We start from the raw sequence: 24,101 nt of genomic DNA on the forward strand, positions 1-24,101 counted from the left end.
CCTCTCTCTCTCTATCTCCATCTGCCATGTGTCTCTCTTGTCTTGGGTTGTCCGTCTTCTCTCTCTGACTCTTCCACCTTTGTCCGTTCCTCTCTCCCTGTCTCTCTGCCTGTCTTGGTCCCCCACTTTGACCACCACCCACTTCTCTCTCGGCAGGGGTCTGCTGGGCCGGCCAGGCTGGCGGGACTCAGAGCTGCTGAGGCAGTGCCGTGGCTCAGAGCAGGTGCTCTGGGGGCTGCCCTGCTCCTGGGTGCAGGTGCCCGCCCACGAGTGGGGCCACGCAGAGGAGCTGGCCAAGGTGGTGCGCGGCCGCATCCTGCAGGAGCAGGCCCGCCTCGTGTGGGTGGAGCGTGGCAGCAGTAGAGGCTGCCCCGGCAGCAGTGAGGCCTGAGGCTCATCTGATACCTGCAGCTCCTTCCCAAGTCAGGGGGGACCCTGGTGTCTGCGGTGCAACTGGGCCCTCCCACCCTGAGCCTTCCTAGACCCCTGGACTCTCAGACACAGGGCCCTTGGCTCTGGCATCTCACCCCTAAGACTGTCTCTGGCCCTGCCGAGCCTGCGGGAGCCCCGGGACAGAGCGCCCACTCCCCTCTACTTGCTGCTCTGGGCCTCCCCACATGTCCCGGGCTCTCCACATTCCCACTAGTGGGTCTCACATGTGTGTCTGTGTCTTCTCCTTAAACACTCACCCTGGAGTCTGTTCTCACACCTGTGCACAGGTTTGCACACTCAAGTTCTCACGGGCAGGCTCAGGTCTGTCCCGCTGCCCTGGGCACGAGATCTCCCGAGGACCTGGGCCTGTTCTGCTCCCAGGAGCCCCGAGCCTGTTACCGCATGACTCCTGCCATCCAGCTCATGTTCCTCATGGATTCAGCCGTGCATGGACTGGGGGCTTCCCTGCCCATGGTCACCTGTACCCCTCGTGTCTCCTCACATGGGTGTCTGTGGTTCTCTCCTGTGTAAATGTCACGCCCCACCCCGTTTCATGTGGGCACTAACACGCGTGCGTTCCTGGTGTGCACACGCAGGACTGTGCCTTACAGTGCCCACTCCCTGCCTATGCCTCCCTCTTGGGGGGCCAGGGAGGGCGGCTGCTCTGTCATGAGAATGTACGGCCCGTAGGTGATTAACGGGCCTTTTTCACTCAGAAGCTGCACATTATGGAACATTAAACACTTTTGTCATAGATGCTGGTAGCCTTCTGCTCGCTTGCATCCCTGGCCTGGGCCCCCGCCACTCTCCTCATTTGTCTCCCAGCTCAGGCGGATGCCACCTTTCAGGTCCCCACTTGCCCGTTGGGAGGGTCAGATTTCCCGCCTGCCTCTTCCAGGGCCGTCTGCCATCTGTGCTGGCGTCACCTTACCTGCCCCTGAATGACCAGAGTAGGGCCCCACAGATGGGCCACCCCAGTGCTCAGCCCTGCCCACAGCTGACCATCAGAGGAGTGTCCCCCGGAGTGGGGCACCAAAACTGGCAGGGTGTGGCCTCCGACTGAAGGGACCTGGCTGCTGAGCCCAGGAGCTCAAGAGCAAATCCTCGGTATGCACGCGGGTTCCTGAGACGGCTCTACTAGAGAGAGGATGGTTGCTCCCACTGGGAGCAATCCAGGCAGCCTTACTGGAGGAGGTGCCACTTGAGCTTGGGAGTTGGGATTCCTTCCTTCCAGAACCACTTATTGGACCTATGTGTCCAAGTGCAGGTGACTGTCCTCAGCCACAGTGAGGAGCCTGGGCAGGCCCCTGGGGCTTGGGGCGTGGGTGTACTAACTACGTAGGGCAGCCTCAAGGGCAGAAGCTCAGAGGCAGCACAGGGGTTGGATCTGGCCACCTTGGATGCGGTTGGAAATAAGGTTGGGAAGGGTAAGTCCAGGGGTGGGGAGTTGGGAGCACAGGGGAGCTTCAGCTGTGCCCTGGAGGCTGTGGGAGTTGACGCAGAGAGGGCTGAGGCCAACGGGGGCGGGGGGTACAGGGGCAGTGGAGGAGAGAGGAGCAGACAGGAAGGAGGGGCTCTGTGGCCTCCAGGGATGGGTCTGGATCTCCATGTTTGACAAGAAAAATGCTTAAGAAGGGGTCAGGGCTGGGGATTTGGGGTGGTGGGTGGAGAAGGGAATGGAGAAGCTGAGAGGGGATTGGGGGGCCACAGCTCCATCTTTAGCGGGAGGAGACGAGGAGTGGGTGTAGAGGAGAGGTGGTGAGGGTCTCAGAGACTGGACCACGCAGGATGACGGTGCTTGGGTGTGGAGGCCAGGGGGGATGGTGGGCCCAGGCTGTCCCGGGAACCCAGAGAGGCTTTCCCAGGATGGAGTACAGGCTGCGCAGGGCACTGTAGTTTGGTTGAAAACCAAAGCTCTGGTCAGCCAGGTGGCCCTGGCAACTCGGGTGACCTCTCTGGGCCCAGGGCCCCACCCCGTGGAGTGGAGGCCAGGATGGTGGAGCGAGCATGGAGGTATGGATTGGCCACAGCTCGGTGAGCATGTGTGGCTGGGGCTGAGCCATTGCTTGGGAAACAGCTCTTCCCACTCTCTCCACGACAGGGTGTCTTTAACAAGGTGCAGACTGGACCTTGAGGCCTGCCAGTCTGTCACCACTGGGGTAGGGGCTGGAGAGTTGGACCCTGAGAGGCAAAGGTGGTGCTGTGGGGGAAGGGCAGCCTCCCTGCATGGGAGTCAGCGGCAATGCCCCTTTCCACTCCAGGCCTTCCCAGGTGTTGACCCTCCCATCCCCCCAGCCTCGTCCTCCCTACCTCAGGCGGTGGCAGTGGGCTTTCAATTTACCCTTAGCTGTGCTCCTCTGCTCATCTGAGCCCTGCCTGGGCTGCTCTCCCTGCCTGAATCTTCCTGAACTTTGAAGCCTGGCTGAGATACTACCTCCATGAAGCCCACCACCAGTTCCTCCCAGCCCTTGGGACTTCTCCTGGGCCATGCCATGTTCTGCCTTGTGGCAGGACGAGGGCATCTGTGTGGCTGTCTCTCAACGTCTGTGGCTCCCTGGGCATGGAAACTGGGCTGTGCGCATTTGGGTACATGAACCTCCCCCTGCCCCACAGTGAGCCTGGCCCAATGCTTGGCCTGGGGACATGCAGGGCCCTGTGACTTGGCTGCCTTTGCCTGTTACCCTTTCTATGAGGTGGAGAAGCCCACTCATCCTGTAATCGTTGCCAAGTCATATTTTTGTCCCCATTTTAGAAATGATGAAGGTAACTTGCCTAGAGTTACACAGCCAGTGAGTGGCCCAGTTGGGATTTTTTTTTTTTCTTTCTGAGAAGGAGTTTTACTCTTGTTGCCCAGGCTGGAGTGCAGTGGTGACATCTCGGCTCCCTGCAACCTCCGCCTCCCTGGTTCAAGTGGTTCTCCTGCCTCAGTCTCCCTACTAGCTGGGATTACAGGCGCCTGCCACAATGCCTGGCTAATTTTTGTAGTTTGGGTAGAGACGGGGTTTCACCACGTTGGCCAGGCTCATCTTAAACTCCCGACCTCAAGTGATCTGCCTGCCTTGGCCTCCCAAAGTGCTGGGATTACAGACGTGAGCCACAGCGCCCAGCCCCCAGTCGGGATTTGAACCTGGTCTGTGGAGCACAGAGCCTGGGATCATTACCAAGGCTGGCATCATCACCATTCTGAGAATATGGCCTGTGAAGGGGCCTGGCTGGGGGCTGGCCCATGAGAGGGTGATTCAAAGGGTCGGTTTTCCTTTCCTCTCCCCAAGCTGTCCTCACGCAGGGTTGAGCCCGGCAGGGCCAGTTCACTTCGCCAGCCACCTGGTGCTTTATTGTGTTGAATTAACATTGATTGAGTTATTTTCTGCCAAGCACTGTTCTAGGCACTGGGGATTAGGGACTCAGTGATCAAAAAAGAAATCCTGCCCTGATATTCTCATGAGGAGGACTGACAATAAATAAGTTAAACATACAGAATGTTGGAAGATGAAAAGCGTGATGGAGAAAACAGTGAAGAAGTGGCTTGGGAGGGACAGGCCTAGGGGGCTGGGAAGGAGGTGGTGAGGGGTTGCAGTGTTAATGACGTGGGGAGGCGGCGAGGGGTTGCAGTGTTAACAACGTGGGGAGGCGGCGAGGGGTTGCAGTGTTAACAACGTGGTCAGGGAAGGCCTCACAGAGATGGTGACCTTTGTGTAAAAACCAGAAGGGAGTGGGGGAGTGAGACGTGCAGGTCTCTAGGGAGGAGCCCAGGTGGGAACAGCAAGTGCCAAGATCCTGTGGTGGCCGCATGCCTGGGCCAGCCGGGATCCCAGGGGTCTGGAGTGGAGTAGCAGTAGATGGGGTGGGAGTAACTTGGGGGCCAGCTCACGCAGGGCCTTGTGGGCTGCTGTGTGCTTTTTGGCTTTTGTTCTGAAGAAAATGGGAGCCAGTGCAGGCTTTGAGTGGAGGAGGGAGGAGGTGTGAGTGAGCTTGTGTGAAACATGATGGAGGTGGTGGCTGGAGAAGGCCCTCTGTCTGTCCACTGGCTGGGTGCTGGGAGAGAGGCAGCTCCAGAGACTGCGGAGTGAAGTCAGGTATGGGCTGGGGCACAGCTGGACAGGTGCCCTCAGGGGACCTCCTGTGAACCCGAGGAGGACCAGAGACCTGGGTTCCACCAGCTCTGCGGCTGAGTTGCTGGATTGTTTTTGCTCATTCTGTACCTTTGTGCCATATGTCCTCAGCTATAAACTGGGAATGACAGTCCTAGCACTGTTGTGAAGACCACAGGAACTGAGCAAACAACTGTGGGAGCCCCAAAGGTTAAGAGGTTATCACGGAGGGCTTCCTGGAGAAGGGAACCCTTAAGCTTTGAAGTCCAGATAGAATTCAGCCTAGCGGGGGGAATGTGGGTGAGACTGGTGGAAGATGGGAGAGCATCCCAGAGGAAACTAGTGAGCAAAAGTTGGGGGCTGGATGAAGCAGGACACCAAAGTCATGAGTGTTGAATGGGCCAAGCTGACAGCTCTCTGCAGGAGTGGACGGTGCTGGAGGACCCTCTCTTCCACCAGGCACGGAGGGTTTGCTGTGACTTCCTCCCACCGCAGCAGCTGGCAGAGCCGGGGCTGCCCCTTCTGCTGGTGCCTCCTTTCAGCTGCGTCTGTCTGGGGTTCCCTTCGTCTGGCCCCGCCCCTCGGGCTGAGCGGGGCGGGGCCAGGCGGTCCCGGAGGCTGCGGCAGGCCGGACAGCGGGAGCAGGTGGAGGGCTGGCGGCGGTCGAGATCGTGCTGCCATGGCTCAGCCTCTGGGTCCAGAGCCTCAGCTCCTACCTCTTCCCTCCTTGCCAGCCCCTGATGCCTGCCAGACTTTTGCCTCTGCCGGAGCCCCTGCCTGACCAGCTTCCCCTCCCTGTCTGGTTGGGATTTGGGGGCTGAGCTGTCTGGGGTCCCAGGGCCAACCAATGCAGTGCCGGCTCCCACGGGGCCTGGCTGGAGCCCTCCTCACCCTCCTGTGCATGGGGCTCCTGTGTCTGCGGTACCACTTGAACCTGTCCCCGCAGCGGGTGCAGGAGACCCCTGAGCTGAGCCAGCCGAGCCCGGGGCCCCCTGAGCTGCAGCTACACGATGTTTTCATCGCAGTGAAGACGACCCGGGCCTTCCACCGCTTGCGCCTGGAGCTGCTGCTTGACACGTGGGTTTCCAGGACCAGGGAACAGGTGACAAGTGGGTGACATTGGGCCCTGGGAGTGTCCCCTGGCCTAAGGGGTTTTCAGAGGCCTTTCTACTGGGCTCTACTCCCTGACTGCCTCATGGGAGATGCTACCTGCTACCTGCCTAATCTGGGATCCTCTTCCCCTCTCCTTCTTCCCGGCTTCAGGGGCTGCCTGTAGTCCTGCCTGTGGTCCTGCCTGTGCCCTGTACTGGTCCTGACTCCAGGTCCATCCAGGTCCCACCACTCCACCACTTTTAGGGGCCAGGCTGGGCCCCTGCTCCAGGCTTCCGGGTCCTTCCTGGGGGTCCTTCTATTCCTAGCTGCTCCCGTGAGGGCTTCACTCCTAGCCACCCAGGCCCAGCCTGGCATCGGGGGTAATGGTGGATGTTGGGCAGCTGGGGTGGAGGCTTCCAAGAGGTCCTGACCCTGACCCGTGCCCAGGCCAGGCTGTTCCACCCAGGCCCTAGGTGCTGTCCTGCCCAGGCTCTGAAGGTGGAGGATGTGGGGAGGATGTCTAGGTGGGGTCTGTTCTTGGGGGAGGCATCCCTTCGGGCTTCCCGACAGCCCCTCCCGCTGTGCCTCTGCTGTCCTGGGTGTGCTGAGGCTGCCATGTCTGGTCTCCTGCATTGGCTTCCTGTGGGCTCCTTCCGAGGCAGGGAAGGAGAGCACATGCCACAAGGGTGGTGCCTGTGGCAGTGGTGGGCAGTAGGTCGGGAGGCCTCGGTGAGGCAGTAGGTGGGATTGCGTGTGTGTGTACGCGTGCTCACACGCACGGAGCTGGAGTGTGCTACATGTGCGTGACAAGAGGCATGTCTGTCACATGGCTGCACGGCTCTGGCAAGCCAAGTCCCTTCCAGCCTTTCCCCTCCTCGCATCCAGTATCTTCCTTAAGCAAAGTCAGTGATGTCGGGTGTTAGGGACCGTTGATGGGGGAGGTGGAAAACGGGTACACACACACACACACACACACACACACACACACACACACACACACACCCGTCCCCTCTTTGGCGGCTGGCTCAGTGGGAGGAAGTGACTGAGTCTTTGGAGATAGTTGAGGCCTCCTGGAAGACCAAAAGGAGGGGGAGAGGATGGCTGGCAGAGGCCAGGCCCTCCTGGGGAGGGGCACCCTGCCCTGATTTCTGCCCTTATACTCAGGATTAACTCTTCCCCAGCTGGCCCCCAGCACCCCAGCTCTTCTCTGGGCCCCACACAGCTTCTCATCTTGGGGAGATCCTGGTTCTTCCTGCGGAAGCCGCCAAGGCGGGCCCTCCCGCAGGCCTTCCTGTTTATGCGTCTGTGTACCCGGGAGCGTGGCCTCACGTGGCCCACGGCCCTTTCCTGTCTTGTCTCCATCACTGCGGTGGTGCCCTTGCCCCGGATGAGGAAACTGAGGCCAGAGAGGAGGAAGGGCTGGCTGGCGTGGTGTCACGCAGAAGGCCTGAGGGGGCAGAGCCCAGTGGGACCTAGAACCTTGCTCCTGGCTGGGTGCTTTTCTTCCCTGCTGAGACTTGGGGGCCCTGTGAGGCCTGGGTCACTGGGCTACAGGAGAGGGTCCTTGGCCTTCAGCCTGGGCGGCTGTGCCTGGCAGTACCAGGCCAGGAGAGGCAGGCAAGAACAACCCTTTCCCTGTCCCAAGCTCGATCCCACGTGCGAATCAGGCGGTGGGGTGGGAGTGGGGGTGCTGGCAGCTCTGCCGCCGCTCAGGGCTGTAGATCAGGCGAGTTGCTTGTTTCGCCCTCACAGTAAGCCCCACAGAGATCGGCTGTGATGACCGTGATCTTCCCGCCTTATAGTGCAAACACTGAGCAGGGTTCAGTCGAGGTGGGAGATGAATCCACTCAGCTGGGCCCAAGGGGCGAGGGGCAGACTCTAGAAATCTTGTCCTTGAAGTTGAAAGAAGGAAGGATGCTGAGATAGAGGAGGAGGTGGGAGGACAGGGAGGCCCTCGCTCACTACCCCACATCTCTCACTCTTTGACTCACTTCTGTCTGTGACCTCGGCCAAGGCCCTCCCCTTTCAGCCCACAGTTTCCCCGTCTGCACAGGGCAGGAGTGTCTGGACCAGGCCTGAGCTGGTTAACTACAGCGCTGGGCGCCTGCCTGGCTGGTTAAGGGCAGTCGGGTGGCAGGTGGGCCTTGTGGCAGGGGCTGGGACTCATGTGCTAGCCTTTGTCCTGGGCCGAGGGGTGGGCTGGGGGAGGCGGGTTTTGTGCTCAAGGGGAGCGTTTCTCCTCTCTATGGTCCTCTCGTTGGGGGGAGACGTGGCAGCAGCCCCACAACTCCCCTCCTCTGCAGCAGATGGTCCCCGGCCACCCCTCCCCTGCCCTAGCAGGCTGCATGTCCCTTTGTTTTCCGCGGCTGCCTGTGAAGTTTTCACCATTGTCAGATCTCCTCCTTAAACAAGTCAAATACAGCCCTTGGCTCCGAGGAAACTCTGCCCTTTGCTCTGTGCCAACCTTACGATTCCCAGGGACTGAAAGCACCAGCCTCACTGCCCTCTCCCGTGCCCCCGCCCCCTCTGGACCCGGACTCCCCTTCCCGGCTCCTCCTTCACTCTGCTCACGGCTGCTGTTTTTTGTTTTGTTTTGTTTTGGTTTTTGTTTTTTTGTTTTTTTTGAGAAAGAGTCTCACTCTGTTGCCCAGGCTGGAGTGCAGTGGCACGATCCCAGCTCACTGCAACCTCCTTCTCCTGGTTTCAAGCGATCCTCAGCTTCCTGAATAGCTGGGACTACAGGCATGTGCACCACGCCTGGCTAATTTTTCTATTTTTAGTAGAGATAGGGTGTTGCCATATTGGCCAGGCTGGTCTTGAACTCCTGGCCTCAGGTGAACCGCTCGCCTTGGCCTCCCAAAGTGCCTATTCTGCTTTATTCGGGTTACTAGATCTTCACCCGGAAACGGTCCTCGGCCCATTTGGCCCATGCTCCAAGCTTGAGAGTGCTTCACTATCTGGTGGCTGTTTGGTGGCAAAAGTTTGCCGAGGGCAGGGCAGGAAAGGCCTGGCTTCTTTTATAGGGTCCCTTGAGGCTGTGTTGAAAACGGTCTTGGAGGGGGAGCAGAACAGAGCAGGGAGGCCAGGGAGGAGGGCCTGCGGCAAAGCAGGCAGCAGGTGACGACAGTGGCCAGTGGAGGGGACCTGGGTGGCCGGGGCGGGCTGGAGGGAAGAGCAGCGTCCCAGACTATTTGGAGGCTGGTGAGCCGAACTGATGATAGGCTCGGGGGTTGGGGGGGGGCGGTGCGAGAGGAAGAGAGGAGGAGCAGAGAGTCTGAGGTTTTGGGTTCCAACCAGTGAGAGGGAGGAGCAGGTCTTGGGGAGCACGGGGGCTCAGTCTTGATGCGTTAAGCCCCCAGGAGACGTCGTGGTTTCAGGGGATTTGACAGTTTGGAGCTCAGGGAGAGGCTAGGGCTGGTGGTGTCCATGAGTCTCCAGCTCCCTGATGGTGTTTAAAGCTGAGAGGCTGCATGGCGTCACTGACGGGTGGGCTTCATGGAGAAGCGGACCAGGGCCTAGGCTTGGACCACCACCATTTCCCCCTGCGGAAATCCGGAGACCTCCAGCATTTGCTAAATCTGACTGTGGGAGACAGACCCCAGGGAGAGAGGCTCAGAGGGTGGACGCTGCCCAGGCCTTCCCGAGGAGAGCCAGGTGCCGGAACAAGGAGACAAATTGGACCAAGCCTGTGGCCTCCAGGATGTCATTGTTTGGTGGAAGAGATGGAGAGATAAATTTCTGTAACTAGGGAGTTTTGCTAACTGCTGTTAGTGACAGGAGGAACAGAGGGCTGAGGAACACAAAGCAGGGGCCCCTAAAATAGCTGGAGGGGTGTCAGGGAAGGCTTCCTAGGGGAGGTGATGGGAGTAGAGGGTGGAAAGTGGGCACAGCATGTGCAGAGGATCAGAGGTGTGGGCCTGTGCGTGTGTGTGTGTGTGTGTGTGTGTGTGACCCAGAGAGAGAGAGACAGAGAGAGAGAGAAGCCCCAAGAGTGGGCAGGAAGTAATGAGATCAGACTACATCAGGCAGGGTGGCCAGGTGGCCCCTCACTGGCCACAGGGAGCCTGGTCTTTATCCCAAGGATGGCAGGGAGCCATGGAAGGTGTTAGTGACCAGTGGTGGAGGTGGGTGTTATCCGATTCTGGTCCTGGCAGGAAAACATATCTGAAGGAAAGAGGCAGAGTCTTGCAATAGTCCAATGAGAGGTGATAGTGGTTCAGAAGCAGGGCTGTGGCCATGGGTCTTGGGAGACAGCCTGGCTCCCTCCTGCCCCTTCCTGTGTCAAACCTGGCTCCTGGCCTCCTGGCCTCCTATGCCTCAGTTTCCCCTGAAATACAAGTAGGTGAGCCTGACTTCACTGTCAACTCTTCCTTGCTCTTTTACACACAGTCTTGTTTTATTCTCACAGCCGCTACTACTCACAGCCATCTACCCCTTTTGTAGATGGGTAAACTGAGGCTTAAGGAGGGGACTGTTCTGATCTGAAGGGCTAATTCCTGGAAAGGAGGGAGGGGATTGTGGGTAAGCAGAGGGGAGCATTGCAGTTGGAGTCCCTGAGCTTCAAGGGAGGACAGGGCTAAGCCACGAGTGTGGCCCCAGTGGGGGCAGAGAGACTCTGGGGGCTTTAAAGAGGTGGGGCACTTGGAAAGGGTCCAGAATTTTCCTGAGTCCTGGGCCGGGCAGTCCCAGGGCTGGGGAGGCCCTTGAAGGCCCTTGAGGTGCTCACTGGGTGAGAGCACCCACTTGGGGAGCTGAGAAGCTCTGCCCCTGTTGGGCTGGGTGTGAAGTGGGAAGGACACCAGTCCCCAGCCTGGCTTGTCTTGGTCCCGAGCCTGGCTTGTCTTTGTCGCATCCATGTGCTTCCTCTACCTCTCATTCAGAGTTTGGGTTTAGATTATGTAGGGGCTGAGCAGCTTTCACTGCCTGGGAGGCGGTGGGGAGAGGTCCGTGGGTTCAAAAGTCAGCCTGGCACTTGCCAGCCCTGGTCCATCGCTCAGCCTCCTTTTTGCCGTCTGGGAAGAGAACAGATGAAAACACCAGCCTTGTGAGGTTTGAGGGTCGCTGGGGGCAGGTGCATGTCCAATCTGGGAGAGCTGGACTGGGTTGTGAGGCAGCATTTCCGAGATGGCTTTCTTTTTTTCTTTCTTTTTCTTTTGAGACGGAGTCTTGCTCTGTCGCCCAGGCTGGAGTGCAGTGGCCAGATCTCAGCTCACGGCAAGCTCCGCCTCCCGGGTTTACGCCATTCTCCTGCCTCAGCCTCCGGAGTAGCTGGGACTACAGGCGCCCGCCACCACGCCTGGCTAGTTTTTTGTATTTTTTAGTAGAGATGGGGTTTCACCGCGTTAGCCAGGATGGTCTCGATCTCCTGACCTCATGATCCGACCGTCTTGGCCTCCCAAAGTGCTGGGATTACAGGCTTGAGCCATTGCGCCTGGCCCCGAGATGGCTTTCACAGGGGGTTTGTGTGGCTGTGAAGGTGTGATGTCTCCCTAGTGGCGCGGTGTCCCAGGGTGTGGGTGTGGGTCCTTTCACATACAGTTTGTGTCCTGATAATGGGTTTAAGGTTGTGTTACGTGACTGTGGAGGAGCTGAGTGCAGCTGTGTGTGTGTGTGTGTGTGTGTGTGATAGAAAAGGGTGAGATGCTGCCCAGGTGTGTGGTTGTGTTTGGGTCCCTGTGGCTGCTCTGGAAAGGGGGCAAGTGTATGTGTTTAGACTGTGGGCTGTGTACACCCTGAGGCTGTGTGTCTACAAAGGCTGAGTTGTATGTGTTATATGTTGTCCTGAAGCAGTGTGTGACCATGAGAGGGGTGTGTGTGTCACTGGAGGAGTACAGAGTCCATCTGGGGCCTGGTGTTGGTGGGCTGTGGATTGGTCTGGGGTGTCGCTTGGGCCGACGTGAGTCCTGACCCCTTCTTCTCCTTCCTAGACATTCGTCTTCACCGACAGCCCAGACAAAGGCCTCCAGGAGAGACTGGGTAACTCTGCCTTGCCTGGGTGGGGGTCTTTAGCTGTTGCCCAGGAAAGCTGGGGCGGCTGTGTCCTGGCCTGAGGGTTTCCGGGAAATGGGCTGCCCACCCTTGGCATGCGGGGATCCCCCTTTGTCCAGGAGGGAAGTGGGCCTCTTCCCTGGAAACCGGTGTGGGCATGGGTAGGGGAGAAGCTGTGCTGGACCAGGCCCTGGACATCTGAGTCCCAGTCCAGCCTGCTGTCCACGAGCTCTGTGGTCCTGGGCAGGTCTGCCTTCCCCGGGCCTCAGTATTACCATGTATCAAATGGGAGTGGGTGGGCCGCTCCAGGCTCCCTGTGGTCCAGCCTTGTTCTGTATTCTGTGTTCAGGGCTGCGAAGGGGAGAGCTGGGCGGGGTCCCCTGACTCCTCCTCACTTCTCCAGGGTCCCACCTTGTGGTCACCAACTGTTCCGCGGAACACAGCCACCCCGCTCTGTCCTGCAAGATGGCTGCTGAGTTCGACACCTTCTTGGCCAGTGGGCTTAGGCGAGTGTTCCTGGGCCTCTGGGGACAGGTGTGGTCTGGGCCCAGTGGAAATAACCCGTGGGTCTCCTGGGATCTGACTTCAGCCCCCACTCCCCTAGCAGGCAGTGGGCAGATGAAGTCCAGCTGGGGGTCCAGCTGCCATTCAGGATTGGATATGTGACCTTGGGAAAATGACTTTTTTTTTTTGGAGTTAATTTCACTCTTGTTGCCCAGGCTGGAGTGCAATGGTGCGGTCTCGGCTCATTGAAACCTCCACCTCCTGGATTCAAGCGATTCTCCTGCCTCAGCCTCCCGAGTAGCTGGGATGACAGATGCCCACCATCACACCTGGCTAACTTTTGTAATTTTAGCAGAGACGGGGTTTCATCATGTTGGCCAGGCTGGTCTCGAACTCCTGACCTCAGGTGATTCACCCATCTCGGCCTCCTAAAGTGCTGGGCTTACAGGCGTGAGCCACCACACCTGGCCAGGGCGAGTGTCTTAACCTCTCAGTCTTGGTCCTCAACTGTGAAGTGAGTGCCCTCCTCACGAGCTTACACAATATCCAACTTGGCACAAAGCAGATGCCTTAAATGTCAGCCTCCCCCACCCCTACCCCCATTCTGTCACTGTTGACCGACTGTGGGGGTGCTTAGGGACCCTGGCTTGGAACACCCCCCCCGAAACAAGTTCACTGTCCCTGTTTCATCCCTACAGGTGGTTCTGCCACGTGGACGATGACAACTATGTGAACCCAAAAGCGCTGCTGCAGCTGCTGAGAGCCTTCCCGCTGGCCAGCGACGTCTACGTGGGAAGGCCCAGCCTGAACCGGCCCATCCACGCCTCAGAGCCACAGCCCCACAACCGCACGGTGAGTCCCTCTCCTCCTCCTTTGCCTCTTGGCCCATTGGTCCCAGGGCTGGGCCAGTCCCAGGGGCGGGGGTGTGCTAGAGAGGTGAGAGGGGTTCTGGGTTCTGGGTTTGGCCCCATGTGGGTTTGGCACCTGTAGTCCCAGCTTCTTGGGAGGCTGAGAGAGAGAATCGCTTGAACCCGGGAGGCAGAGGTTGCAGTGAGCTGAGATGGCGACATTGCACTCCAACCTGGGTGGTAGAGCAAGACTCCATCTCAAAAAAAAAAATTGCTGGAATATTACGGGGCTGGGTGATCAATTACTGCTGCCTGAGCCCCAGAACCCTTCCCCAACTTCCCCTCCTTGGGCACCCTCTCTCTCCAGACACCTCCACTAGCCTGTGACTGAAGAGTTGACACCTGGCACAACAGGGGGCTCCATACCCACCTCAGTTCCTGAACTGGATGGATGCTGATTCGGGTTGCCAGATTCATTAAACAAATAAATGAAAAACCACTACATCCAGTTAAACTTGACTTTCAAATAAATAATGAGGAATTTTTTAGTATAAGTATGTCCCAAATATTGCATGGTTCTTTCCCTGTCCCCAGGACCCACTGGATATCAGGTGTTAGAGTGGTCCAGGCCCCAGGGCTCCCTTGGCCTAAGGAAAAAGGCAGGTCGGGAGGTCCCTCTCTAGAGGCAGTGCCTGGTGCAGGAGCTGGGCACACAGCGGGGCTCAACCTCCCTTCTCAGGTCACCATCTGCTTCATTAGAAAAAAAGCAAGAGCAGAAAACATAAAACCTTAATTATCAGTAGCTAATCAGTCTCTGAGCCTTAATTAAATTCTTCTGGGCCCTGGGGCTCTGTGTGTGAGTGATTCCAGGGGAGCCAGGGGGTCCCCCAGGCTCCCATACCACTTCACCACTGGCCACTGACCTCTGCCTAAGCCATTTGCCTCTGGGGTGGAGAACTGCGTGCTGGAGCCTGACTCCCTGGGTTTACACGGTAGCCCTGCCACCTCCTGGCTTTGTGATCTTGATGAGGTCACCTCACCTCTCTGTGCCTCAGTTTCCTAATCTGTGAAATGGGTAATAACAGCCCCTACTGAAAGAGTGGTTGTGAACATAGAAGAAAGAATGAAATGAGGTCATCTATCCAAGTCCTTGGAATGAGACCTGGCACGAAGTCAACACTAGAAAGTGTTAGTGATCTGAGGCCGGGCGCGGTGGCTCATGTCTGTAATCCCAGTACTTTGGGAGGCCAAGGCAGATGGATCACCTGAGGTCAGGAGTTTGAGACCAACCTGGCCAGCCAACATATAGTGAAACCCCGTCTCTACTAAAAAATACTAAAGTTAGTTGGGCGTGGTGATGCACGCCTGTAGTCCCAGCTACTTGGGAAGCGGAGGTGGGAGAATTGCCTGAACTCGGGAGGTGGAGGCTGCAGTGAGCCGAGATCGCAACACTGCACTTACACTTGAGCCTGGGCAACAGAGCAAGACTCTGTCTCTGAAAAAAAAAAAAAGGAAAGAAAGTGTTAGTGATCCGTATTGGACACAGCCTGACCTTCGTTTCCCAGCCACATCTTTCCTCTGCATACTCAGGCCCCGTCAACCTAGGCCCACCTCTGTGGCCCAGGAGAGCAGGTGCCGTGTTTGGCAGCCCCTCCCAAGCCACATGGAGTGAGGTAGAGACCTTTCTCAGGGAAAAGGGGCACAGTGGCCTTTTAGTAGAGACAGGGTTTCACCATGTTGGCCAGGCTGGTCTCGAACTCCTGACCTCAAGTGATTCACCCACCTCAGCCTCCCAAAGAAAGTGCTGGGATTACAGGCATGAGCCACCTAAACAGAGTCTTGCAGGATGGGCTGGAGTCAGCCAATGCTGAGGGGAGAGAGGAACAGAGTCCCAGGCAAGGACTTCAACTGACTGCACACACCCCATTAATGCCGCTGCCCTGGATGCCTGGCCAAGGGGCAAGTGGGTAAACCAGTACTCGTCCCCTTTAACTGGAATCCAGCTGGACTTGAGTCTGATCAGTGACCTCATCACTCCTAATTAACTATGTGACTTCGGGCCTCTGTTTTCTTATCTATAGAATGGGCACAGTAATGCCAGGCCGTAGCAAGATTCTAGTGAGATTCAAAATAAAGAGCTTTTGAGTCATGCTGATTGGGGGTGAAGGGTGGCCTGGCTGTCCCTTTCCCCCACAAATCCCACCAGGCTCACTCTGCCCCTTGGCCTCCTCTCCCTCAGAGGCTGGTACAGTTCTGGTTCGCCACCGGGGGTGCTGGCTTCTGCATCAATCGCAAACTGGCTTTGAAGATGGCTCCGTGGGCCAGGTAAGCAGAGACCCCGAGGTGGGCAGGAAGGCAGGGAGGGGGTGGCGGCTGGGGTACCGGAGGGCCTTTGCAGCAGGAAGAGCTTTGAGAGTGAGCTCAGGAGAAGCTGCTCCTCATTTATGTGTGTCACAGTGCGGCAGTTAGTGGTGAGCAAACCACCTGTCACCTGCCCTCGGGGCTGCGCGACCGAGTGCATGACTTGCCACACACAGGCGAGTCATATCATCTCCAAGAGCCCCAGTCCCTCCGTCTGCCCATGGGCCTGATAATACAATGGCCAGTGGTGTGGTAAGGGTTAAATGAGAAAATGTCTGGGCTGGCCCTGGTAGGTGCTATTTGCTGCCCTTTTCTGACCGGTCAGTGCCGTAGGGGAGGTGAAGGCCAAATGTAAGGGCTTTCAGAGGAGGGAGAAGGGCCTTCTGGTTGAGGGCAGAAGGGAAGACTTCCAGGAAGAGGTGGTATTTGAGCTGGGTCAGCCCCATGTACACTACGCTGGGCCATCTAAGGGAGATGATGTTACTGCTAATATCACAGTGGGTGTACACCCTGTGATATTACTCGTAATACCATCTAAGGGAGATGACATCACTCCTAATATCATGAGGGAATCTCAGGGGTAGTGGAGGCCGCAGTGTGGGTGGGGGTGGGACACTGGTATTCCAGAAGTGGCAAGGCCTGGCCTCTGGAGGTCTTTCCGGGCTGTTGTTATTATTAATAGCACCATCAGCGGCCACTCTCTTGTATTGAGGGCTGACTCTGAGCCAGCTCTGTGCTCCATCAACAGGATCACAACAAAGCTCAGGGAGAAGGCGGCCTTCGCCTTGCGTTTCTAGATCTCAGGCAACTGAGGCGCTGCGATTAAGCCAGTCTGAGGTCAGCCAGGTTCAAGGTCACTCAGCTGCTGGGTTTGGCTCCAAGGTCTGCAAGCCTTGCTACTACCCAAGCCTGCCCTGCCTTGCCTGGCTGGGAGGGGCCCCCCAGGACAAGAGCGGGCTCATTGTCCTGAGGCATGTCCACAGAGCTGTGTGTGTACACATGACCAGGGTCATCCCTGTGCCTGGGATGCCCCCACCCAGGCTTCTGCCAACCTCTAAATTACCTTTGTGTGAATTAGAAAAAGCCCCCTTCCTCCAAATCCTGCAGGTGCAGCTTGAGAGCTCGCAGGCTGGGGAGGGGAGTACAGGCTGGATTTCTGCACCCATTTGCCCCTTGGCCAAACATCCAGGGCAGCAGCATAAATGGGGTGTGTGTGGCCAGTTGAAGTCCTTGCCTGGGACTCTGTTCCTCTCTTCCCTCAGTACTGGCTGACTCCAGCCCATCCTTCAAGAATGCTTAGGTGGCTCATGCCTGTAATCCCAGCACTTTGGGAGGTTGAGGTGGGTGAATCACTTGAGGTCGGGAGTTCGAGACCAGCCTGGCCAACATGGTGAAACCCTGTCTTTACTAAAAATACAAAAATTAGCCGGGTGTGGCGGCGGGCTCGGGAGGCTGAGGCAGGAGAATTGCTTAAACCCGGGAGGTGGAAGTTGCAGTGAGCCGAGATTGCACCACTGCACTCCAGCCTGGGCAATGAAGGGAGACTCTGTCTCAAAAACAAACAAACAAACAAACAAACACACAAAAAAGCTACCATCTCCTCTGGGAAGCCTGCCTGATTCTTCCTATACCCCCAGGCAGCGTGCTTCCCTCTGACTTAGCACCACTCTTTGAAAGACCCGCTCCCTGCTCTGTCTCCCTCCCGAATAGGGACTGCTATTGGGGGCAGGAAGCGGTTTCTTTCTCATCTCTGTATCCTCAGCCCTAGCATAGTATCTGGCACCAACAATGAATACATGAGTGAATGAATGAATAACAAGACAGGGAGAGAAGAAAAGGCTACATGTATAAAGGGCCTCACCTTCCCATTCCCCGTTTAATCCTCACAACAGCCCCGTGAAGACAGGGCCATTAGCATCCCCATTTCATAGAACAGGAGACTGAGGCTGAGGCTCTCCAAGGTTCCCAACTTGCTCAAGGTCATACAGTATGCAGGAGGCAGGTGCTCTGCTCTGCCAGCTTGTCCCAGGGGAGGGCCTTCATGGGGTAGCCCACGGCTTTGGGTGTGGAGGGCCTGGGCCAGTGTCTACAGTCTGGCTCTGTCCCTCAGCGGCTCCCGTTTCATGGGCACATCTGCTCTCATCCGGCTGCCTGATGACTGCACCATGGGCTATATCATTGAGTGCAAGCTGGGTGGCCGCCTGCAGCCCAGCCCCCTCTTCCACTCCCACCTGGAGACCCTGCAGCTGCTGAGGACTGCGCAGCTCCCAGAACAGGTGAGCTGGCCTTGGGGCAGGTGGCAAATGGGAAGGGGCAACCAAAGGAACATGAGGTCTCCCCAACCCTCCCTCCTGGTGTTTGAAAGAAACCTGGAACTCCAGATTATGGGGCTTGGCTCTTCCCTATTGATGGGGAAACTGAGGCCTAGGGTGGCGAAGGACCCCCTAAGGGTACACAGGGACTCAACCCCTTCACCTCTAACCCTCAAGGATTAGCATTTGTGAAGCTGAAATTCTTTGATCTGGTCCTCAAATGCCAGCCGGAAGGACCTGAACAGATGAGATGAGACTGTCTCCAGGTTCCCAACACCCTGCTCCCCACCGCTGCCTCTACTCAGTCTTCCATCCTCCCCACGTTCCTCCCAGGGAGCCCAGCTGGCCCTTTCTGATTTCCCTGTTGGGAGCCCCTTCTTCATCAAAACTCCCCTATCCATTGCTGAGTGCTGTTGCTGCCAACCCTGAGGTTACCGGGATGGAATGGGTCTTCGGGGGGATGCTCAGCATTACATTAGGCTGGGGGAGAAGGGAGACCCCATCCCACTGTCTGGCAGGTAATACAGGTCCAACTGGCTCTGCCTCAGAGAGGCTACCCTCTGACGCTGTAGATGGTCCTGGCTGGGAGTGTCCCTGGAATCTCCTGCCCAACAATGTGACAGAAACTCAACATGGACTGGCTAACCTGAAAAGGACATGGTTGGCTCACATAACTGAGAAGCTGAGGGCCTGGCTGGCTAGGTCCAGCGGGGTCTAGGCGTGCAGATGGCCTCCCAGACTCTTGCCACTCTAGTCCGCTCTTCCCCAAGTTGGCTCGTCCTCAAGCGGGCTCAGCCTTCATGTTGGCAAGATGGCAGCCCCAGCTTTCCCCCCACCATCGGAGGAGAGCACCTCCTTCCTTCAGATCCCAGGGCTGACATTCATGGGTCTGACAACTTAGCTTGGGTCACGTGACCCATCTCCTACCAGCACCTGGCGTTAGTGTTGATTGGCCAGGCCTGGAACTGGGATGTGAGGTTGGTCCCATTAGGATGGCAGGGCCTGAAGCCAGGAAAAGGAGGCAGATTTGAGGCAGCCCACACCAGAGCACTCTAATGGTTAGGGTATCCTGAGTACCCACAATGCCAGGCACCACGCTGGGGGCTTTCTCTTCCTCTTTTTTTTTTTTTTTTTTTTTTTGAGATGGAGTCTCGCTCTGTTGCCCAGGCTAGAATGTAATGGCACGATTTTGGCTCACTGCAACTTCCACCTCCTGGGTTCAAGTGATTCTCCTGCCTCAGCCTCCTGAGTAGCTGGGACTACAGGCACCCACCACCATGCCGGGCTATTTTTTGTATTTTTAGTAGAGACAGGGTTTCACCATGTTGGCCAGGCTGGTCTCGAACTCCTGACCTCAAGTAATCCACCTGCCTCACCATCCAAAGGTCTGGGATTACAGACATGAGCCACCGAGCCCAGCCACCCTTCTTTAACTCTCTGTTTCCTCACAATATTCACACGAGGTCAGTACTAACATGATCCCCATTCTATAGATGGAGAAAATGAGACCCAGCGAGCTGAACTGACCACGGCACACAGCTAATATGGGGCAGAGGGGCACTGGAACCGTAGCTGGGTGGTCCCTATGCCCACAGTCTTTAACCACTGTGCTCTGCAGCCTCTGAGCTGAAATCATGATCTATGTTGTCACTGCCTGGTGCAGTCAGTACAGGCTCCGGGTGAAGAGGGATGTGCCAAGGCCCTCCAGTGAGTCTCAGAAAACCTCCATTCTAGTCCAGGCATGCAGCTTACTGGAAAGGTGCCTTTTCCTGTTGAGCCTCAGTTTCCAAATCTGTAGGTGCGGTATTGTTCCAGCCTCTCAGGGGAGCTCAACCCTCGAGGGAGCAAATGGGATTAAAGGCATGGCAGTGCTTTTCCAGCTGTGAAGTGCCTTGGGGCGTGGGGTGGGCTCCCACCACCAGTGGGGAATTTCAGGTTCCGGGGCAGCTTTCCCTGCAGCTTACACACCCTCCTCCACCTGTGCCAGGATGCTGCCCCCTTGTGGGGATCCCCAGTGTGACACCCCAACACTCACTCTTTCATCTCCCTGCCCAGGTCACCCTCAGCTACGGTGTCTTTGAGGGGAAACTCAACGTCATTAAGCTACAGGGCCCCTTCTCCCCGGAGGAGGACCCCTCCAGGTGGGTCTGAGGGCTGGAACCTTGCATGGGAGGAGTGGGGGCTGAGTCCAGGCATCCAAACATGGGGGAGCTGGGAGGGAGCGGAGTTGGACAGGTTTTGGTGGCTGACAGCACAGAGCTTGGAGTGGACGGAGTGGATTTCAGTTTCTGACCCTGCCACTGGCTTGCTGTGTGACCTTGGGCAAGTGTCTTGCCCTCTCTGGGACTCAGTCTCCCATTAGTAACACCTGGATGCTGGCCATCGTGGATCTGAAGAGCTCTCCCAGCCCCAGTCCTCTGGGTTCTTCAGGAGTCCCTGGAAGGCTGAAATGCCTTCCCTGAGCACAGGCAATGCTCTCATGGTGGAACTTCAGGTTCTAATGGGGGATTTTTATTTTATCTCTTTTGGACTTATTGTTTCTTTGATACTCTTAAATGCTTCTTTTAGGTAGGTAAAGGGTTGGAATAATGCCTTCCAGTTCTGCCCAGAACTGGCCACGGGGAGATGGGCCACCCAAATTCACTCCTGACTGGTCTAGAGCAGTCTTGGAACATAGCCTGTGATATGCAGCTTCCTTTCCACACACCAGCACCTGCCAGCCATGGCTGGTTTTTTTTTTCTTTTTCTTTTGAGATGGATTCGATGGAGTCTCGCTCTGTCGCCCAGGCTGGAGTGCAGTGGCACAATCTCGACTCACTGCAATCTCTACCTCCCGGGTTCAAGCGATTCTCCTGCCTTGGCCTCCCGAGTAGCTGGGATTACAGGCGCCGCCACCATGCCTGGCTAGTTTTTGTGTTTTTAGTGGAGGCGGGGTTTCACCGTGTTGGCCAGGCTGGTTTCTAACTCCTGACCTCAAGTGATCCGCCTGCCTCGACCTCCCAAAGTGCTGGGATTACAGGCATGAGCCGCTGCCCCCGGCCCAGCTATGGCTTGTGATTCTGGCCAGGGGTGGTGGGATGGGGGTGGAGAGGAGTGGGGGGAGGGGACACATGGACTCTGGGTCCATCAGTCCAACCCCAGAACTGATGCTTGACCCCCTCCCAGCATCTCTATCAACTAATGGGCTGGCTTCACCTTGCATGCCTCCAGCCGTGGGGAGCTCCTCCCTCCTGTGGCAGTCTGTTCCATCTCTGGGCAGCTGGACTGGCCCCAGCCCTTCTATTTCCATTTCTGCTCCCTGTAGTGACATGCAGTGGGTCTGGAAACTGGGGAAGGAGGCCTGATCCTACCTTTGGGGACTGAGCAGGGACTGAGGGAGGTAATGAGTAGAGGAGGGGATGGGTGAACTCTGGGTTCACTTGAGTGACAGAGACTTATCCAGAGGGAGTCCTGGGGGACGGGGAGTCCGGGAGACTGTGTGTGTAGGGGATGAGGGTGAGTATGCAAGTACAGGCTGTTATGGGAGAGTAAGCCAGAGCCTTGATACTGACTGGGGAGTAGTGACTGGCCGGGGAAGGCTTCTCTGAGGAGGTAACGTGAAGGACCTGGAGGGCTAGCAGGAGTTCGCTAGGAGAAGAGCAGGTGGCAGATCGCTCCCGCAGAGGGGACAGCATATGCAAAAACCTGATGGCAGGAGACAGGCCTTGACCTGCTCAAGGTAGGAAAGGGAGCCTGTGTGACCAGAATGTGGAGAAGAGGAAGGAATGGTGTCAGATTTGGTTGGGGACGTGGCAGGGGGCCTCTCCAAGGCCTTTGTAGGCTCTGTCTGGATGCTTGCGATGCTTGGGGGAACCAGGGCCCCTGGCCCTGACATGCTGCAGTGCTGCCTGTCCCGGGGCAGAGGGCTCCCACGATGCTCAGGGCCCTTGCGGCCAAGGCTGCGTTGAACAAGTTGGATATTACAAGGAGACAGAATTTGGCTCGATATAGGAACAAAAATTCAAAATTCCGATGAATGAAGCTGCCTTCTAATAGAATGAGCTCCCGTCAGCAGAAGTGTGTAAGCCATCGCTATACTGACAAGAGCTTTAAGAATTGCTGTTAAATTTCCTCAAAGCCCGAAGATTTTGGAAGCCATAGATTACTGTCAAATGGGTCTGGAGCCACTTAGATGGTCAGATGATTGGCCTCAGCTGAGGTCTCTTTATGGCTTCTCTGGCTTTTGAAGTTTCTCCAAACCAGCAGTTCTCAAGTGGGGGTGATTTGTCTCCTAGGGGACATCTGGCAATGTCGGAGACATTTTTGATTATTACAATTCGTGAAGATGCTACTGGAATCTTGTGGGTAGAGCCCAAGAATGCTGTTAAATATCTCGCAATGCACAGGATGGCTCCACAACAAAGAATTCTCTGGCCCTAAGTGTTAGTGGTGTTGAGATAGAGAAACCCTGCTCCAAACCGTTTCTGTAGCATGTGTCCACCTAGGAGAGTGGGCTGAGAGCAGAAGTGGGGGTGACCATCCTGTCCTTTTCTGGTTTCTCTGCAGGTTTCGCTCCCTCCATTGTCTCCTCTACCCAGATACACCCTGGTGTCCCCAGCTGGGTGCCCGATGAATCCTGAACTGCTGGGCAAAGGTTGGGCAGAGGCTTCTGGGTGTGCCTTGGCTCACAAGGTGGCACTGAGGGTCCCTGGCAAGTGTTTTGTGATAGGCAGTCCCTGGCAGGGCCTTTGGGTAGTTGGCAAGCCCAGGATCTGGGTGACAATTGGCACTGAAGGCACCCAGGCCCCTGGGAGGTGAGTTAGACAGCCCAGGGGACCAGGTGGATCAGGTGATGTCCAGAGAAGCTCCAGGGGCTAGACTCCCTCAGGAGGCTGAACTGAAAAAGGGCAGGGGGCACTTGAGCTGGCCTGGGGCTCAGGGGTCCTAACCCTTTAGGCAGTGACGTGGCCTCTGGGTGGGGTCTGGTCCTTGGCCCTGGCTCATGTCTCTCAGTCATTCCCCTGGGGCTCAAGCACTGGGCCGCCCACTCCTGCCTCCCTTGCCTGGGTCCTGAGTTCCTAAAGGGATATGGGAATGATGGCAGAACCCAGGGTCTGAAGCACCTGCTGTTGTTGCCAACCAGTCTCCCAAAGCTCCTTGCTCCCCACCCCTTGCTAACAGGACCAGATTTGGTTTGGATCCTCAGCATGCTGGGACCCAGATGATGCAGCATAGTGGGTCCCAGCCAATCGTGATGATCCTTTTTGCTCATTTCCCAGCCTCCCTTGCTGTTAGAGGCTACCGTGGGACCAGCTCTGGCCAGAGGGAACTAAGCAAATCCAATAGAGGCATTTCTGGGGAAGGTTTTGCAGCCCACTCCCCATCTTCCTGCTGTGAATGTGGGTGTGATGGCTGGATCTGGGGCAGCCACCTTGCTACCATGAAGGAAAGGCCAAGACAATCATCCCAGCTATTCCCTCCAGCATCTGGTTCTGTACGAAAATTAAATGCTTATTTGTTTAAGTCTCTCTTGGTCCAGTTTTCTGTTACATGCAGCCAAAGTGTTCCTGACGGGGGTAGGGTCTTTATCTATCACAGTGCAGATGGCGGTCACTTTTGGTGGTGTGATATGATGCATGCAAAGACCATGTTACAGAGCCTGGCACAGAGAAAGGAAGGGCGCAGTGGATGGTGATTGTTACTAGTGTGTTTGTGAGTCATGGTGTGTGAGGCGGTGCACAGGGGTGTGTGTGTGTGTGGCATGTACCTTCTACATGTGTCTGTGCATAAAGATGTACATGTGTTTTTTTTTTTTTTTTTTTGACAGAGTCTTACTCTGTTACCAGGCTGGAGTACAGTGGCACAATCTTGGCTCACTGCAACCTCCGCCTCCCAGGTTCAAGCAATTCTCCCAATTCTCCTGCCTCAGCCTCCTGAGTAGCTGGGATTACAGGCACGTGCCACCATGCCCGGCTAATTTCTGTATTTTTAGTAGAGACAGGGTTTCACCATGTTGGCCAGGATGGTCTCGATCTCCTGACCTTGAGATCTGCCCGCCTCGGCCTCCCAAAGTGCTGGGATTACAGGCGTGAGCCACCACGCCCAGCCTGTGGTGTGTGTTTTTGTGGCTGTGTTGCACATGTGTACATGATGTGTACATGTGAGCGTGTGTGCTGTGAGGTGTGGAGTGGTTCCTCCTTTTCTCTGCCCCTGGGTTGGGGGAGGTCAGAGAATCAGGGAAGGCGGAATGGAGACTCAGGGCTGAGGGACTTAGCCTCAGGTATCAGATAATGGTGCCAAAGGGCGATTTGACAGTCAAGGGCAGGAACTGAATAAACACAAGTGGCCTTGGAATGTCGGATCCCAAGGAGGTGGATGGATGAGTGAAAGTGATCATGGTGAAATTTCAGGTATGGCGGCATGTAGGCAGGGAAGGGTTAGAGAGGGGAGGTCTGTATCATGCCCAGTGATGCTAGGAGTTGGAGTCACAGTGA

At 56.7% G+C, this 24,101-nt stretch overlaps 2 protein-coding genes across 3 annotated transcripts in view; both read left to right on the forward strand.

The window, feature by feature from the left end:
• The window catches only part of CARD10 (caspase recruitment domain family, member 10), a 31,655-nt gene extending 30,467 nt beyond the window's left edge, over nucleotides 1-1,188 (forward strand). The window contains exon 21 of the mRNA XM_011925686.1: nucleotides 157-1,188. Coding sequence (XP_011781076.1) covers nucleotides 157-391 — 235 coding nt within the window. The 3' untranslated portion in view covers nucleotides 392-1,188. The remainder of the gene's footprint in view (nucleotides 1-156) is intronic.
• Nucleotides 1,189-4,997: 3,809 nt separating this feature from the next.
• On the forward strand, nucleotides 4,998-23,132 carry MFNG (MFNG O-fucosylpeptide 3-beta-N-acetylglucosaminyltransferase). Of its 2 annotated transcripts, XM_011964278.1 has the most exons (8): nucleotides 4,998-5,625; nucleotides 11,543-11,591; nucleotides 12,007-12,109; nucleotides 12,806-12,959; nucleotides 15,195-15,280; nucleotides 17,427-17,592; nucleotides 19,684-19,769; nucleotides 22,174-23,132. In XM_011964278.1, the coding sequence occupies exons 1-8, from the start codon at nucleotides 5,371-5,373 to the stop codon at nucleotides 22,238-22,240; spliced, it is 966 nt and encodes a 321-aa protein (XP_011819668.1). In that variant the 5' UTR covers nucleotides 4,998-5,370; the 3' UTR covers nucleotides 22,241-23,132. The 2 variants fall into 2 exon arrangements, with proteins under 2 accessions (XP_011819668.1, XP_011819669.1); XM_011964279.1 differs by lacking the exon at nucleotides 11,543-11,591 and having other exon boundaries at nucleotides 4,998-5,632.
• Nucleotides 23,133-24,101: the final 969 nt, after the last annotated feature.

Source organism: Colobus angolensis, unplaced genomic scaffold (assembly GCF_000951035.1).
Source record: "Colobus angolensis palliatus isolate OR3802 unplaced genomic scaffold, Cang.pa_1.0 Scaffold65, whole genome shotgun sequence".
NCBI lineage: Eukaryota > Metazoa > Chordata > Mammalia > Primates > Cercopithecidae > Colobus > Colobus angolensis.